We start from the raw sequence: 18,009 nt of genomic DNA on the forward strand, positions 1-18,009 counted from the left end.
GGAGGGCGGGTATGGGGAGAAATTTATAGGTATCAATTTATATTTCTTAAATAAAAGCTTTCTATTAAAAAATAAAGTGCTCTGGAACAGATTGTGGCAATGGTTACAAAATCCTGATTATACTAAAACCATCGAAATGTGTACCTGCATAGGTAGGCTGTAGAGTGTGTGAATTACTTGTCAATAAAGCTCAGTAAACACTTAATCTAAGGTAGGGACCCATCAATCAAAGGGTGAAGATGGAAAAAGTTTTGAACGTTTATTGAGAACCTACCACGTGACCTGTGCTGTCACATATACACGTGTCTACCCCAGCCTCAGCAGGTTCACCATTCGCTGTGCACCTGTCTGCACAGATGGGAGTAGGGTCTCCCTCACGCCAGTTTCTCCCACTGCTTCCACACTGCCTGCTCAGGTGCTTGAGGAGTGGAGTCTCCGGAGGAAGGTCTTCTTCATAGCATTCTTCAGCTCCTTGTTTCTGAGGCTGAAGATGATGGGGCTGAGAAAGGGTGTGAGGACCGTGTAGGTGGTAGCCATCAAGGTATCACCTTCCTGAAAGCGGGGACCCTTGGGCTTGAGATAGATGACCGAGGCAAAGCCATAGTGCACCACGACCACGATCAGGTGCGAGGCACAGGTGGAGAAGGCTTTGTGCCGACCCTCAGCTGATGGGATCTTCAAGATGGCAGCCACGATGAAGGCATAAGAGAGGAGAATGAGGAGGAAGCAGCCCAGGAGGGCGGTGATGCACACCAAGCCCACACCCAAGGCCACAGCTGGTACGTTGTCTCCACAGGCCAACTTCAGCAGTGGAGGCACATGACACAAGAAGTGCTGGATCTCGTTGGACCCGCAGAAGGAGAGCCTGAAAATAGCTGTGGTCACCACCAGCCCCACCGCCGAGCCGCACGCCCAGGAGCCGGCCACCAGGCAGGCACAGCCACGGGGGCTCATGAGCACGTTGTAGCGCAAGGGGTGGCAGATGGCCACGTAGCGGTCGTAGCCCATGACCGTCAGCAGCAGGGAGTGAGTGAAGCCAAACGTGAAGGAGAAGCACATTTGGCAGGCGCAGGCCAGGAAGGCGATGGAGTGGTGGGTGGAGAGCAGGTCAGCCAGCATGCGCGGGATGATGGCCAAGGTGTAGAGGATCTCAGAGATGGAGAGGGCACACAGGAAGAGGTACATGGGTGTGTGCAGGCTGCGCTCGCTCCAGATGGTGGCCATGATGAGCAGATTCCCCAGCAGCGTGAACAGGTACATCAGCAGGAAGAGCAGGAAGAAGACAGGCAGGAGCTGCTGTGGGAAGGTGGAGAAGCCGATGAGGATGAACTCGGACACAGAACTGTAGTTTAGCCCCAGCATGGCTGCTGCACCTGCTGGGAGAGAGGGTGGGGGAGAGGAACCTATGTATGGGAACGTGGTGACTCCTGTGAGCCCAACCTGGGAAGACTTCCTGGAGGGGGTGATTCACCTGTGCGTGCCACAGCTAGTCTGCCTGCAAAAAGGGCATTAGTAGATGCATCTTGCCTGCCGACGCATCGGAAGAATTCAATAAATAAAAGTTGATAATAAGCATTGACTGTTGGAGTTATTGTCTCCTATTATTACAACGATTGGCCCCATGCAGCCCAACCCTGCCTTACTTCTCTGTCCTCTCTGCAGTTCTCGGATCCTGCCTGAGGAGCAGGCGTTTGGCACAGCAGTGAAGATGCTCCTTGGGACACCAGCGTCCTGGGTCACAGCGCCTGGGTTTCAATCCCAGCCCTGCCGCTGATCCAGCTTCCCGCTAATGTGCACCCTGGGAGGCGGCACAGGAGGCCTCACGTTGTTGGTTTCCTGCCACCCACGTGTCAGACCCACGTGGCGTTCACGGCTGGCTCTCAAGTATCTGGGGAGTGAGGCAGAGGATGGGAGCGATCTCTCCTCCTCCCTCCCGTCCCCTCCCGTCTGCTCTCCTCTTCTCTCCTCTCTTCTCCTCTCCTCCCTCCTTCCCCTCCCCTCTCTTCCCCTCTCCTCTCCTCCCCCTCCCCTCTTTTTTTTTTGACAGGCAGAGTGGATAGTGAGAGAGACAGAGAGAAAGGTCTTCCTTTCGCCGTTGGTTCACGCTCCAATGACCTCCACGGCTGGCGTGATGTGGCCGGCGCACTGCGCTGATCCAATGGCAGGAGCCAGGTGCTTCTCCTGGTCTCCCATGGGGTGCAGGGCCCAAGCACTTGGGCCATCCTCCACTGCACTCCCTGGACACAGCAGAGGGCTGGCCTGGAAGAGGGGCAACCAGGAAAGATTCCGGCGCCCTGACCGGGACTAGAACCGGGTGTGCCAGTGCCACTAGGCAGAGGATTAGCCTATTGAGCCGCGGTGCCGGCCCCCTCCCCCTCTCTTCCCCTCCCCTCCCCTCCCCTCTCCTCTCTTCCTCCCTTCCCTTCCCCTCTCTTCCCCTCTCCTCCCCTCCCCTTCCCCTCCTCCTCCTCCTCCTCCTCCTTCTTCTTCTTCTCTCTCTCTCTCTCTCTCTCTCTGCCCACTGGAAAATGGAATCCTAATGCCTGCCTCAGTGGTCTTCACTGATGTAACGCATCATAAGCATTCAGCTGCTGCTGAATCTGTCTTGGGTGAGTGCCTCACAAGGGCAAGGCGCCGGGGGTGTCACTGTGCAGTCGTGCCATCCGGGCCCTCTATCCCTGGTCATGTACCAGTGCTGTTCTCCGAGTGTCCCTCCCTCTCCTTAACCCTTCTCCCAGTCCTCCCATATGCCACCTCCTGCTTGCTGCAGAAGCCGTGGCTCTCAGCTGAGCGTTCTCTTGTCTCCCTCCCCGAGTAGCAACAAAGCCACGTCTGCCCCAGCTCCGGCACCTTCTCCAGTCAGAGCCCTGTTCTCCTCTCCGACGTCCTCTCCTCCCTGTCTCTCAAGGCTACAAACGGGCTTGATGGAGAACACAAAATGTGGAGCAGACATTGTGACATAGCTGCTTGAGATGCCTGCTTTCTGTATCAGAGTGCCTGGGATCAGGTCTCACCTCCACCTCTGAGCCAGCTCCCAGCTAGCATCCCTGGGAAGGCTCCAGTTCTTGGGTCCCTGCCACCCACAGGGGTATGGGAGTCCTTGCTTTGGCCTGGCCCAGCCCTGGCTGTAGTGGGCACAGGGTTTTCTTGTGGGGGGCCATCAGAATGTTTGCCAGCTGAACAGCGCCAACAGCTGCACAGCACTGTGAATGCACGCAACACCCCCTGAATCATATGATTTAAAACACTTCATTCTGCATCCTGTGAGTGGCAATTTCTAAAAAACAAAGCGGATCTCAGACTTCCTCTGCCTCTTCCCCACTATCCTGGGTTCCAAGCCCAGCCTGTCCACAGCAAGGGAGGGGGCAGCTGGCAGCCCTGCTCGCATACCTGCTACTCAGGGAAGCCCCTGAACCTCCACACAGGTGTGTGTGAGAGCTGTGGGGAGGGAAGGGGTCCTCTCAGGGTAGCTCTGCTCAGGGTTGGGAAGTCTCCTGTCTGCACAGGTTGTGGACAGAGGCACCCACCATGCCTCACACATACCTGCACCTGCTTCTGCCTCTCTCCTCCCCGGACATACTCAGGTGCTGTAGGCTCTGTTCATTAAGCCAGACGTGCACACAAACTGCACACACTCTAGCCTTGTTCACACACCAGCCCTTCCCAAGACACTGAGAACCCACACACACATACACAGAGACACACACCCGCACAGCCCCACGCACACCCAAAGAGCCACCCAGCAGGTACATGCAATGGTGGAGAGATGTGGCTGGTGTCCCTCTCACACAACTTTCCCCACCCCAGAGGCCAGCTCTGTGGCATAGTAGATTAAATCTCCACCCTTCAAAACTGGCACACCAGTTCCAGTCCTGGCTGCTCCTCTTCCAATCCAGCTCTCTGCTAATAGCCTGGGAAAGCAGCAGAAGATGACCCAAGTGCTTGGGCCCCTGCACACGTGTGGGAGGCCTGGAAGAATCTCCTGGCTCTTGACTGCAGATCAGCCCAACTCCAGCCACTGTGGCCATTTGGGGAACAAACCAGCAGATGAAAGACCTCTCTCTGTCTCTCTGTCTCTCTGTCTCTCTCTCTCTCTCTCTCTCTCTCTCTCTCTGTAACTCTGCCTCTCAAATAAATAAATAAATCTTTAAGAAAATAAAAGTTCCCCCAGATAACCTGTTCCGGCAATGACAGAAGCACAGGAAGTGCCTGACTCCGGGGGCCCAAATTGCCTCGGACATCATTTGTTCCATCCTAGTGCCAAGATCCATCCCCCAACACTCCTTTGACCCTCAGCCCTCCCCACATTCTGCGCTTGTGCCACCTCCTCCAGGAAGGCAGCAGGGTTGCACACTCACCTCTCAGTGGTCACAAGGTGGGGTCTACCTTTCTGGGGCAGCAGAGGAGAGACCCCGGGCCTCTCACCTACAGAGAGAGCTCAAAGAGGGGAAGGGCGGGACAAGAGTCTGTGCTCTTACTTTATCCTTGTTTCCTGCAGCAACCTGCTTCAAAGGAACCCCAGGAGGGGCAGGTGCTGGATGTGGGCGGGGCTGCCCTGGGGACCCAGACAGGCAGGGGCCTCTGGGAGCCTTGGGGATCACTGGTTTGCCTGGAGTCAGCCCGCACTGTGTATGTTTCCCCTAGTCCTTTTCTCTGCCCAGGTCAGAGCTGGGCTCTTCTGAAACTCTCTCTCTCTCTCTCTCTCTCTCTCTCTCTCTCTCTGCTTTTCAAATAATTAAATCGGTTTTTTTTTTGACAGGCAGAGTGGACAGTGAGAGAGAGAGACAGAGAGAAAGGTCTTCCTTTGCCGTTGGTTCACCCTCCAATGGCCGCCGTGGCCGGCGCGCTGCGGCCGGCGCACCGCGCTGATCCGATGGCAGGAGCCAGGTGCTTCTCCTGGTCTCCCATGGGGTGCAGGGCCCAAGCAGCTGGGCCATCCTCCACTGCACTCCCTGGCCACAGCAGAGGGCTGGCCTGGAAGAGGGGCAACCGGGACAGAATCCGGCGCCCCGACCGGGACTAGAACCCGGTGTGCCGGCGCCGCAAGGCGGAGGATTAGCCTAGTGAGCCGCGGCACCGGCCAATTAAATCGTTTTTTAAAAAGCATACAAAAGGAGGCCTGGCTCCTCCTCTTCCCTCCCAACCCCAGGCTCCTTCTCCCATTGAGAGGGACTACAGCACCCCAGAAGCCCAACCTCCAACCACAGCCCCCCACCACACACACACACACATACACACACACACACATACACACATACACATGCACACACGTACACACATACATACACATACATACACATATGCATACACATGCGTGCACATGCACATACACACATACACATACATACACATACACATGCACACACATACATACACATACACATGTACACACATGCGCACACATACATACACATGCACACATACATACACATGCACACATATACACATGTACACACACATGTATACACATGCACACACATACATGCATGCACATACACAGACATACACACATACACACACATACATACACACATACATACACACACATACACACACAACACATACACACATACACACACATACACACACAACTCCTAGGCCATCCCTGGGAGGGCAGCCCAGGTTCCAGCTGCAGGTGTGGGCCCCTTGGATGCTGATGTTCAAGGTCCCATTTCCCAAAGCAAGGACTCCCCTGGTGACCTCTGGGCTGCAGAGGTGCGGGCCCAGAGCAAGACTGTCACACACCAGGTGCAGGGGGCCCACACTTCCCGAGCCAGCCCCCCAGCCCTTCTGCCCTGAAGCTTTGGGGGGATCTTCGTATGCTCCAGGCTCAAACTGGGCCATGGGACAAAAAAGAGCACAACACCCAGGAGCCTCCTCGACCCGCTTCCTTCCCCATGTCTTTATCAGAATGCTCCCCAGCCCGCAGCAGGGGCATCCCACCTGGAAAAAGCACTGGCCCCTATATTCACTTTCTGGGGATTCCCTAATAAGTTACCACACATTGAATGTTTAAAAAAAAAAAAAACAGAAATCAGGGCAGCCCTTTGGTGCCTCAGAATGTTGCTATGGATACCTGCATTCAAGTGCCTGGGTTCAAGTCCCGGCTCCAGCTTCCTGCTACTGTGTGCCCAGGGAGAAGGCAGGTGATGACTCAAGCACGTGGGTATTTTCCACCCATGTGGGAGACCCAGATTAAGTCCCAGGCCCCTGGCTTTGACCCAAGCCACTCCAGCTGTTGCAAACATTTGGGAGGAGAACCAGGGGGCCAGTGGATGGATGATCACTGTGTCTGTACTTCTCTCTCAAGCAAAAGTGGAAAGAAATGAATGAATTTTTTAAAAGACAGGCACAGGCATTGTGGTGCAGTGGAATAAGCTTTTGCCGGGGATGCATGCATCCCATGTCGGAGGGCCAGCTTTAGTCCAGGATTCTGATCCAACCTCTCGGCTGAGGAGACTGAGAAGGCGGCAGAAGATGGCTCACTTGGGTTCTCCCACATGGGAGACCTGACTGGAGCTCCCGGCTCTAGCCTAGCTTAGACCTGGCTGTTGGAGTAGTTTGGGGAATAAACTAGTGGATAGAAGATTCTATCATCTATCTATCTGTCTATCTATCTATCTGTGTCTAACATCTCTATCTCTGTATCTCTTACATTTATATATATAATCTCTATCTTTATCTGTATCTCTCTCTCCACTTTTGCCTTTCAGAAAGATACATGATAGATAGTTATATGTCATTTGAAATTAAAACAGGGAACTAGTACTATAGATAGTGGGTAAAACCACCACCTGCAGTGCCAGCATCCTTTATGAGCACTGGTTTGACTCCTGGCTGCTCCACTTCCTATCTAGTTCCCTGTTAATGGCCTGAGGAAAGTAGCAGAAGATGGCCCAAGTGCTTGGGCCCCTGCCACCCACGTGGAAGACCCAGAAGATTCTGGTTTCTGGCTTCGATCTGGCCCAGCCCTGGCCATGGCAGCCATCTGGGGAGTGACCCAGAGGATGGGAGACCTCTCTCTCTGCTCTCTCTCTCTCTCTCTCTCTCTCTCTCTCTTTGTCTCTCCTCTATCTGTGGCTCCAACTTTTAATATAAATGAATAAATTTTAAATGAATTACAAAATGACCCTCTCCTTTCTAAGGGGTAGCTTCGGAAGCTACCTCATCTTATTAAAAAATAAATGAATAAATAACAAAAACATGTAAGCGTGTTTGCTGTGTCTGAAGGCCTGGTGTGCAGGCAGGGTGCTTCCCTCTGCAGGCTCTGAGGGGTGGGGCCTGCTGCGCCTCTCCCCTGACTTCCAGTGGCCACTAGCGCCCTATGACAGGCTGTCAGTTGTGGACATGTCACTCCAGCATCTGCCTCTCTGCATTCCTTCCCAGAGTGTCCTCCACTGCTAACGAGAACCCCAGAGCATCCTAGACCCAAGATGTTTCCATCCCAAGATCTCAACTGATGACATCCACAGACACCCAAACCCACATCCTGAGACTCCAGACGGATGAACCTCAAGGAGGCTCCTGCACAGCCCATTAGAGCCCCTTGTGGGTCTCCTGGCATCAGCTCCACCCCTACTACACCTACACATTTGCAATACCAGCGAGAGCCTGCTAACCATCTCCCCGCTGCTTCGAACCAGCCAGTAGAGAAGAAGCAAAAGTCCACTTGAACTGCAGCCTTGTGGCTTCACTAAGGTTTTCTTCCTGGCAGGACTCATGCATTTCTGTGGCTTCCCCACTGGGTCCACCCAGCAGAGGCTCAAGTAATGTGAGTGTCTGTCATCTCCTTCCCCAAGCATGCATCAGCCCTTGCTGTGCGCCAGAACCTGAGCTCAGGGCTGCAGAGGAGGGGTGGGCCAGTCCTCATCGCTCCCCCTGGAAAAATCATCTCTACCAACTTCCATGCAGGACACCACACTCTATTTTATTTTTATTTTTATTTTTTTGACAGGCAGAGTGGACAGTGAGAGAGAGAGACAGAGAGAAAGGGCTTCCTTTGCTGTTGGTTCACCCTCCAATGGCTGCCGCGGCTGGCGTGCTGCGGCCGGCACACCGCGCTGATCTGAAGGCAGGAGCCAGGTGCTTCTCCTGGTCTCCCATGGGGTGCAGGGCCCAAGCACTTGGGCCATCCTCCACTGCCCTCCCAGGCCACAGCAGAGAGCTGGCCTGGAAGAGGGGCAACAGGGACAGAATCCGGCACCCCGACCGGGACTAGAACCCGGTGTGCCGGCGCCGCTAGGCAGAGGATTAGCCTAGTGAGCTGCGGCACCAGCCCACCACACTCTATTTTAAATGTTTATTCATTACTTATTTGAAAGGCAGAGTTACAGAGAGAAAGGCAGACACATACATACATACATACAGAGAGAGAGAGAGAAAGAGAGAGGAGAGAGGATCTTCCATCTGCTGGTTCACTCCCTAAATGGCCACAACAACCTATACATGGCCAGACAAACCAGGAGCCTCTTCGAGGACTCCCACATGGGCGCAGGGGTCCAAGAACTTGGGCCATCCTCCACCTTCCCAGGTGTATTAGCAGGGAGTTTTATTAGAAGTGTGACAGCCAGGACTTGAACCAGAGCCCATATGGGATGCCAGTGTCACAGGGGGCGTCTTTGCCCCCTACACTACAACATCAGAGCCAAAACCACACTCTCGAGTTAGGGAGCGTGTGACAATTCCCACTATATCTGTAATATGACCCCAAGTGCATGAAGTTGAGCTGACGCGTTCTGCATTTATGCTAATGTGATTGTTGGTGGATCCCCTTTTTGGATCTTTTTACCTGGAAGGGTTTCAGAGAAGGGGAAAAGCTGTGACCACCCTCAGGAGGCTGCTACACCTTGAATGTGTGTTTCTCACAGTATCTGATGGACTTGACGCTCATCCATCTACACCCAGGAGCTCTTAGACGTGGAATCAGGGCCTTAGTCACCCTTTGTCTCTAGCACACAGTAGGTGTGCTAAATACTCAGAAGATAAAAATTTCCACTACGGATTGGAAGGTTGAGTCAGGGGGCCGGCACTGTGGTGGAGTGGGTTAATGCCCTGGCCTGAAGTGCCAGTATCCCATCTGGTTGCCGGTTCGAGTCCCAACTGCTCCACTTCCCATCCAGCTCTCTGCTATGGCCTGGGGAAGCAGTGGAAGATGGCCCAAGTCCTTGGGCCCCTGCACCCATGTGGGAGACCCGGAAGAAGCTCCTGACTCCTGGCTTTGGAATTGCTGCAGCTCCGGCCGTTGCAGCCAGTTGGGGAGTGAACCAGTAGGTGGAAGACCTCTCTCTCTTTGCCTCTCCTCTCTCTGTGTAACTCTGACTTGCAAATAAATATATAAATCTTTAAAAAAAAAAGTTGAGTCAGGTAGAAGGGCTTTTCAGTGGCTTGGTCAACATCTTGTTTAAGAGCTCTCCTCTCAGGGGCTGGCCTTGTGGTGTAGTGGGTAAAGCCGCCTCCTGCAGTGCCGGCATCCCATACGGGTGCTGGTTCAAGTCCCAGCTGTCCCACTTCTGATAAAACTCACTGCTAATACACCTGGGAAGGCAGTGGAAGATGGCCCAAGTTCTCAGACCCCTGCACCCATGTGGAAGAGGCTCCTGGCTCCTGGTTTCAGTCATATACTGTATAAACAGTATATACTAAGTAAAGATTTCAACAGTTTGCACCCACACAGATACTCAAAGTATAAAATACTATTTGAGTAATTTTTACTGTTAATTTGCATAGTACAACACATTAAGGACAGAGATCCAACATGGGGTGTAAGTGCACAGTGACTCTCATTGTTGATTTAACAATTGACACTCTTATTTTTTTAAGAGTTATTTATTTATTTGAAAGTCAGAGTTGCACAGAGAGAGAAGATGCAGAGAGAGAGAGACATAGGTCTTCCATCCGCTGGTTCACTCCCCAATTGGCCGCAACAGCCAGAGCTGTGCCAATCTGAAGCCAGGAGCCAGGAGCTTCTTCCGGGTCTCCCATGTGGGTGCAGGGGCCCAAGGACTTGGGCCATCTTCTACTGCTTTCCTAGGCCATAGCAGAGGGCTGGATCAGAATAGGAGCGGCCACGTCTCAAACTGGTACCCAGATGGGATGCTGGCGCTGCAGGCCAGGGCGTTAACCTGCTGCACCACAGCGCCAACCCAACACTTATTTTTGATGTCAGTAAACACTTGAGGCTCTTGAAATGAGCTGCCAAGACTATGGAAGCCTCTTGAGTTCACAAACTCCGATCATATTTAGACCAGGCCATAAACAAAGTGGAAGTTCTCTCCTCCCTTCAGAGAAAAGTACCTCCTTTGATGGCCCGTTCTTTCCACTGGGATCTCACTTACAGAGATCTTTCATTTAGGTCATTTTTTGCCATGGTGTCTTGGCTTTCCATGCCTGAGAAGCTGTCTTGGGCTTTTTAGCCAGATCCGAATACCTTAAGGGCTGATTCTGAGACCAGAGTGCTGTTTAGGGCATCTGCCATTCTATGAGTCTGCTGGGACACCCACATTTCTAAAGGATCTCTTTTCAACTCTCCATGAGGTTGCAGTGAGAGAGTCCCCTTGGCTTGTTTTCTCCCAAGTATTTCTTGAGCACCTATTCAATGCCAGGCAGCGAGGACACAGAGCGATGGGTAAGTCAAAGGTGGTCGTATCCTATTGGGGCTACTGGTTTGGTGGGGAAAGAGGGTAGGTGTTGAAGCAGAATCCACATATGGAATGTGGTGAGCACTGTGACAGCAGCAGTAAATGGCTCATCCAACCTCAGGCCTCTGGAGACCTTGGGACCCTCCCAGGAGCCTTGCTCTGCACCAAGTACCACTCAAGCTTTGGTTCTGCTGCCTGGGATGTCATGCTAGAGGCTAGCATTTTCCATGAGGACTTCAGAGCCTTTTGTGTCTTGAAGGCAAAGGGTCACTCACTCCCAATTCCTGCATTCAGCTCCTCCCACTAGCTAGACACCAGAATTTGCAGCTGGCACTAATGGGGACCATTCCTCTAGGGTGGGGTGCACCTGTGATTCTGCCTCTGCCTTGGCCCTGAGCCGTGGATCGGGCTTTGTCTATCTACAGCTGTGTGGCTCTGATCTATAGTCTGCAAATGAAGTAGAGAGGAGATTGTGTGTGTCAACTTTTAATGAGTCCCCCAGGAGTCCCTGCAAACCCCATAGCTCGTTCACTCACAAAACTTGGGATTGGTTTCCTGGGGAGTTGTTATGTCAGGTTGAACTTGGCAGGTGGCACAGGCAGGTGTCCCATTGGGCTCCTTGATCCCAGCATAGACTCTAACCATGTTTGTCTCTGACATGTCCCCAAGAAGGAGACCCAGGGGCTTTGGCCAATAGGCACTGGGGGTTTGGGAGTGAGGCTGGAGGTGGCAGGTTCAGATGCATTTGACTAATTGCCCGCTCTGTAGACCCATGTCGACACTTCAGTTGGATTCTCTGGGGGCTGTTGCTTTCTTCTTTAAGCAGAGATCACTGTAGATCATTTGCTTTTCTTTCAGGTTCTTGAGCACAGATTAATAAGCAAAGGGAAAAAATAATCAAGGGAAAATTGTATAGCAGTCTGGATATCTTTGTGCCTCAGAGGACAGTGACTCACAGCAGAGGGACTTGGGTTCAAATCCTGGCTCAGCCACTAGCCGTGTGGTTGTGGTGATGGGGAAGCAACCTCTTTGTCCCCAAAAGGAGAGGTCCCTGTGAAAGTCGTGTGTCTTACGGTGAGGTCCATGTTACCTTGCGGTTACACAGTAAACGCTCAGTATATGCTGAGTGCTAGCTCCTGACTCACTGGAGTCCTGTGGGTATTTGCCAACTGACTGCCTCTTTTACTATACTCTGTGCCTCTCTCCATTCAGTTGAGCAATTTCTGCATCCCAGGCTCTGGGAACTCATGTGCAGAGCAAGCCAGATAAGGCCCCCTACCCTCCTGATGTTTACTTTCTGGTGGAAAGAAAACACTTCACATGAATATGGCCGGCGCCGTGGCTCACTAGGCTAATCCTCCGCCTAGCGGCGCCGGCACACCGGGTTCTAGTCCCGGTCGGGGCGCCAGATTCTGTCCCGGTTGCCCCTCTTCCAGGCCATCTCTCTGCTGTGGCCAGGGAGTGCAGTGGAGGATGGCCCAAGTGCTTGGGCCCTGCACCCCATGGGAGACCAGGATAAGTACCTGGCTCCTGCCTTCGGATCAGCGTGGTGTGCCGGCCACAGCACGCCGGCCGCGGTGGCCATTGGAGGGTGAACCAACGGCGAAAGGAAGACCTTTCTCTCTGTCTCTCTCTCACTGTCCACTCTGCCTGTCCAAAAAAAAAGAATATGAGCACCTAAAGGACAGTTACATGCATTTCATTGTCTTCAAGGAAAGTGGAAGCATGTGGTGATTTTAAAACTGGGAAACGGGGACAAGCATTTGGCCCTGGAGGTTAGGAATTCAGCTGGGTGGTCTGGGGTTGAGTCCCAGCTCTGCTGCTGACTCTAGCTTCCTGCTAATGTGCATCCTTGGAGGGCAGCAGGTGTTGGTTCACATACTTGGATTCTTGACACCCACATGGGTGAGCCACAGCTGTGGCAGGCATCTGAGGGTGAACCAGCAGATGAAAGAATCTCTCTCTCTCTCTCTCTCTCGCTCTCTCTCTCTCTCTGTGTGTGTGTGTGTGTGTGTGTGTGTGCTTAGGTGATAGCAATCTTCCTCTTCCTTCTACCTGGTCCAGTGTACAATGGCTCCTGCACATCAGGGTGGATGAAAGTACTTGACCCACACGGTTCCCTGTGCATGGACAGAGATTTTTCTGCCATCGGTATGAGACTGACTCTGTGTGACCTCAGACCCCAGCACCTGCCGTCAGCCATGGCTGCCACTGATTCTGCTCTGATTCAGCTCACCGTGCATGCTTGGTTATCACTGAAGACATCCCCAGCCTGTCACAGGCAGCGTCTACCCAGGGGCTTCCCTTCTCACTCAACAAGGTCCCCAGACTCTCTCCGTGTGTTCTCATTCATCCATGTTGGGGAGACGACCCTGGCATGTCCACCATGACACTGGGAGAAGGTGCCACACCCCATGTTCTCCCCACAGATTTTATATTCCTCCAAGTTGGTGGAGACAGGAGTTTCTCTCCAATGCACAAGGACATCGCTGGCAACCCCTCCCTCTAAAGTTCCTTAGGTAAAGAGCTTGCCCTTTGTCAGAGACAAAGCTGTGGTTATGAGAAATTAGCCTCGGATGAATGTGGCCAAGGTCATTCCTGACACACTGACTTACAACTTCAGGACTCCAATAGACAGCCACCGCTGTGGTGCAGCAGGCTAAACTGCAGCCTGTGATGTCAGCACCTCATATCAGAGATTGCTTCTCTTCCGTTCCAGCTCCCTACCAATGCACCTTAGCAAGCCGAGGAGGGTGGCACAAGGGCTTGTTGCCTGGCAACACACATGGGAGACCCAGATGGAGTTCTAGACTGCTGGCTTTGCCCTGGCCCAGCCCCAGCTATTACAGCCATTTGGGGAGTGAGCCAGGGGATGAAAAAATCTCTCTCTCTCTCTCTCTCTCTCTCTCTCTGTGTGTGTGTGTGTGTGTGTGTGTGACTCACTCTGCCTTCCAAATAAATCTCCTAAAACAGATTCAAATGCAGGATATGATGCAACAGGAAGGGACTTAAGGTTTGCAGGCAGCTCCCTTAAGGACCAAACACATCATTAGGACACTTCCATAGATTCATCATGGCTGTGCCTGGTTCTGACAACCTCATGGCCTTATTCTCCATCTTTGGCTTCTAGTAGTTTGGTCAGGCTGGGTCTAAAGCTGTGTGTGTGCACCTTCTGCACCTCTATTTTTGGGGGGTTGGATTTGCTAAGCTCCTTAGATCCGTGGTTGGATATTTCTCATAATCTCTAGAAGATGTTTTGAGCTCCTAAGCTGCAGAGCTACGAGTCCTGTTCTAGGTCCTCAGACAACTCACCTAAGCTCTGGAATCCAATTCTGACCCCTTAAGGGACAGCCACAAGGAGAACATGATGGCCAGGAGCTCAGGAGCCCAGGGCGAGGTCAGCTGTGGATTTTGCTTGACTTGGCACAGAGGATGCTTTCCTGGGTCCTGCACCTCTGCCTGCCTCTGGTGTTTCAATCAGCCAGGGCCAGTTCTGGACAGATTCTTGGGTGAGTCCAGTCACAGTAAGGAATTGCCTTGCATTTTTCAAAGTCTCCTTCTGGTGCCTGGAACCTGGTGATGCCAGCTCTGTTCCCCATCTCTTCTCATTGAAATGCTCTTTGACCCCCAGCTTCCAAGGAGAGGTCAACCAGATGCCCCACGCTGTTCTCCGATGTCCACCTGTGCCCTTTTGACATGGTACACTTAAACCAGGGCTCACCTGGGATTCGGCAGTCCATGTGTGCTAACCAGTTATCGGGGTGGGGGTGGACACTGATCTTGGAAAAGAATGAGTTACAGATGGTTCAACACTTGCACATGAGTTGTATGTGGCCCTGTGCGTCCACTCCTGTGTGTTCCTGTCCAGGTGCCATCTCTGGTCTACAGCATCCACAGCAGACAGCAATGGTGGCAAGAGTCCTTTACCCTGTGTCCTCTCAGCTGCTGACCACAGGCATGGCCACCTCTAGGCTTGCATGGCCATCTTTCAGTGGTGGCCATGCCTCTCTCCTAATGCTACTGATACTGTGACTGTATGACACCAGTGAGACCTCCGATGACTGCCCTCTTCAGGGGCTTGGGATGGGTCCCCAGTTCTGTCACTAACTGGCCATTAACCTCAGGGGGACATGGCCCTGTCTTAGTTCAGTCCAGCTGGTATAGCAAAACATCATAGACAGGTGGGTTAAAAATAGCAAAAATGCGTTTCTCATATTTCTGGGAGAAAAGAAGTCCATGATGAGCCCCTGGTAGTGGCTGGCATCCTGGACCACAAAGGGACCTCTTCCCACATTGTCACGTGGTGGAAGACTCAAAAAGTCTCCCTGGGGTCTCTTCCAGACCTCCCATTTGTGAGGACTCTGCCATCACAGCCTCATCACAACCCAAATTCTGCATGTGCTATGTCTGTTACTTCTGGGTTAGGATTTCAATGTAAGGATTTTGGGGACACACAGGGGCTGCGCTGTTGAACTCCATGCATAAGGCCTATATGAGGTCACTACTATGTGAACTGCACTGCTTCAGGTCCTGGGGACACAGAAATGTCACACACACACACACACACACACACACACACGATCCAGCAGCCATAGCTGTTGTGATGGAGGGATGTGATGGAGACATCTGCTGGAAATCGTGGGGAAACATGGAAAAAGGAATGTTTTTTCTGGGTTTTGAGGGATGAGTAGGAGTTTTCTACTCTGCAACACACAGTGTCAAGAGAATGAAAAGAGAAGACACAGACTGGAAGAAAAATATCTGCAAGTCATCGCTGATACAGGACTGTCGCCCTCAACATACAAAGACCTCTTAAAGCTCAACAGTGAGACAATGAGCAACCCTAGGAAGACGAGCAGATGTCTGGACAAGCTCCTCACCAAAAGCATATAACGAGGCGAAGGAAACCGTAAGAAGGTTTCTGCATCCCACGTCACCAGAGAAATGCAAACTGTCAACGAGGCCCACTGCACACTTGTTAGATCGGCCCAATCCCAGAGAAACAACGCCAAATATGGGGAAGGAAATGGACCAGCAGGAACTCCGACTCATTGCTAAGGAGAATGCAAAATGCCACAGTTACTTTGGGAGACATTGTAGCAACTGTTACAAAACTAAACATCCTCTCATCATACATACAATAATCCTAAGGTCAGGCCCTTCAGTGTTTCCCCATAAGAGCTGACAACTTATATCCTCACAATGCTGATAGCAGCACACAGTTTATAGCAGCTTCAGCCACAGTTTCTGGAACTTGGAAGAAACCAGTAGGTGGACAGAGAGTTAAACTCTAATGCATGCATCCCATAGAAGATTCTTCAGCATTTTTAAAACATGAGCTATGAAGCCATGAAAAGAGGGGGAGGAAACCTAGATGCATATTAGTGAGTGAAGGCAGCCAATCTGGGAGAGCTCCCTCTGTGTGCTTCCAGCTGTCTGGTGGACTAGGAAAAGCAGAGCTATGGAAACAGCATGGAGATCAGCGGTTGGCAGGAGGTAGAAGAGGGAGTGATGGATGGTGGCACTCAGAGAATTAGTAGGGCTGTGAGGTTTCTGTGGGACACGGTACATGTGGATATGCGTCGTTATACTTGTGTCCAATCTACAGGGTATTTAAGGCCAAGAGCGCCCCCTGGGGTAGACTTGGGAGGAAACACGTGTCTGTGAAGGTTCATTCACTGCGCTGAGTGTAGCACTCTGACGGTGGGTGTTCATGGCGCCCTGGTGTGTGTGTAAGAGGAACAGAGGTATACAGAACCCACCTTACTTTCTGCTTAACTTGCTGTGAACCCAGAACCGCTGCTCTCAAAACAAAGTTTGTTCGTTAATTTTGAAAGTTAATGCAGTGAGAACACACACACATGCACAGGAATTAGGACACCGCTAAGTGATCTGTGAACACTAAGTCACCCTCCACCTACAAAACTGCAACTCCAAGGTCAACTCCACGGTGACCATAGCGGTCTCACTGCACGCTTGTAACTGGCTTGTCTCCCAGATCCACTTGAACATCGGCCTCTCCAGTCTCAGGAACATCTTGCCAGCTTTTTCTTTTGGACTGTGATGAAGGGTGAGACTCTCAGCTCCAAAGAGGGAACATGGGACTGGGAAAGACTGAGATACTAGGAAATCAGAATCCAGGGGGCTGGCGCTGTGGCATGGCTGGGTAAGCCACCACCTGCAACACCGGCATCCCATAAGGGCGCCAGTTCAAGTCCCGGCAGTGCCACTTCAATCCTGCTCCCTGCTAACGTGCCTGGGAAAGCAGCAGAAGATGCTCCCAAGTGCTTGAGCTCCTGTGACCTATGTGGGAGATGCAGATGAAGCCCCTGGCTCCTGGCCCAGCTCTGGCCATTGTGGCTATTCAGAGAGTGAACCAGGAGGTGGAAGGTGTGTGTGTGTGTGTGTGTGTGCACACGCACATTGCAAATAAATCATTAAGTAAATATTTTAAAAAAAGGAACACAGCATCCAGGCGGGGCCAAGTGCAGAGGGAGGGGGCATCTGCTGGGGAAGGCGGAGTGAGAGCTGGCAGGGATCAAGGTGCAGAGATGACATCGGTAGCAGGATAATATTCTGAGAAAAGAACTGAGCTGTCCCTATTCTCCCACCTCCGCGCCGCTCCAGGTGCCCCCAGCACTCTCAGAAACAAGCCCTCTACACACACTGCCCGGTGGGGCAAGGACTGGTTCAACCAACACCCAGGGTACACGTTTGCCCTTGAGTTCCAGGGCACAGAGACAACAGTCTTGAAAGAGGACTTGGGTCTGCAGGAGCCAGGCTTCCTGAGAGAGGACGGAGCAGTGGCCTCCTTTACGGGGCACTTTCCATGCACCAAGCGCTGTGCTCAGTCCCTCACACGGAGCCCCAGGGACAACCCTAGGGCAACAGGTGTGGCTGTCGTGCCCATTCGACCACTGGGGAGATGGAGGCAGGGAGGATTAACTTCTCCAAGTCTCGCTGTAGCATCAAGCCCGGGGCCCAGGCCCCAAACCCATGGGGGTGATTTTTGGTCTCCAGTGGTCTGGCTTTGAATCTCAAGAGTCCAAGGCTACGGCCCCCTGCCCCGACCCGCCCCAAGATGGGCACCTGGGATGAGAGGGAAGGAGGAGGCTGGGAGTGAAATGGGGGAAGGAGGAGCCCACCGTGGCGCACCCTGGGGCTTCAGCCAGTATCTGTCAGCCAGGCAGCCCGGGCAGCATCAGGGAGGCCAAAAAAGGGTTGGGGGTCCAGACCGGAGCAGTGGCCAGGGACACACATGCTGGCAAGAGCAGGGACGCAACTAGAATCCCCGAGGCTCCCGGGGTGGAAGCTGCAGGCACTTCCTGCCCTGGGCGGTGGGCAGGCCAAGGACCTCTGCCTTGGGGGCACT

The 18,009-nt window shown here is 52.7% G+C and overlaps 1 protein-coding gene across 1 annotated transcript; it reads right to left on the bottom strand.

The window, feature by feature from the left end:
- Positions 1–411: 411 nt before the first annotated feature.
- On the bottom strand, positions 412–1,362 carry LOC100351208 (olfactory receptor 10H2). Its single transcript, XM_002722804.2, has one exon. It carries the CDS (start codon positions 1,360–1,362, stop codon positions 412–414), a length of 951 nt encoding a protein of 316 aa, XP_002722850.2.
- Between the last annotated feature and the right edge of the window lie 16,647 nt (positions 1,363–18,009).

Source organism: Oryctolagus cuniculus, chromosome 16, assembly GCF_964237555.1.
Source record: "Oryctolagus cuniculus chromosome 16, mOryCun1.1, whole genome shotgun sequence".
NCBI classification, from domain to species: Eukaryota; Metazoa; Chordata; class Mammalia; order Lagomorpha; family Leporidae; genus Oryctolagus; species Oryctolagus cuniculus.

Coding starts and splice junctions, on each gene's coding strand:
- LOC100351208 (XM_002722804.2), bottom strand. CDS start 1,362: ATGCTGGGGCTAAACTACAGTTCTGTGTCCGAGTTCATCCTCATCGGC.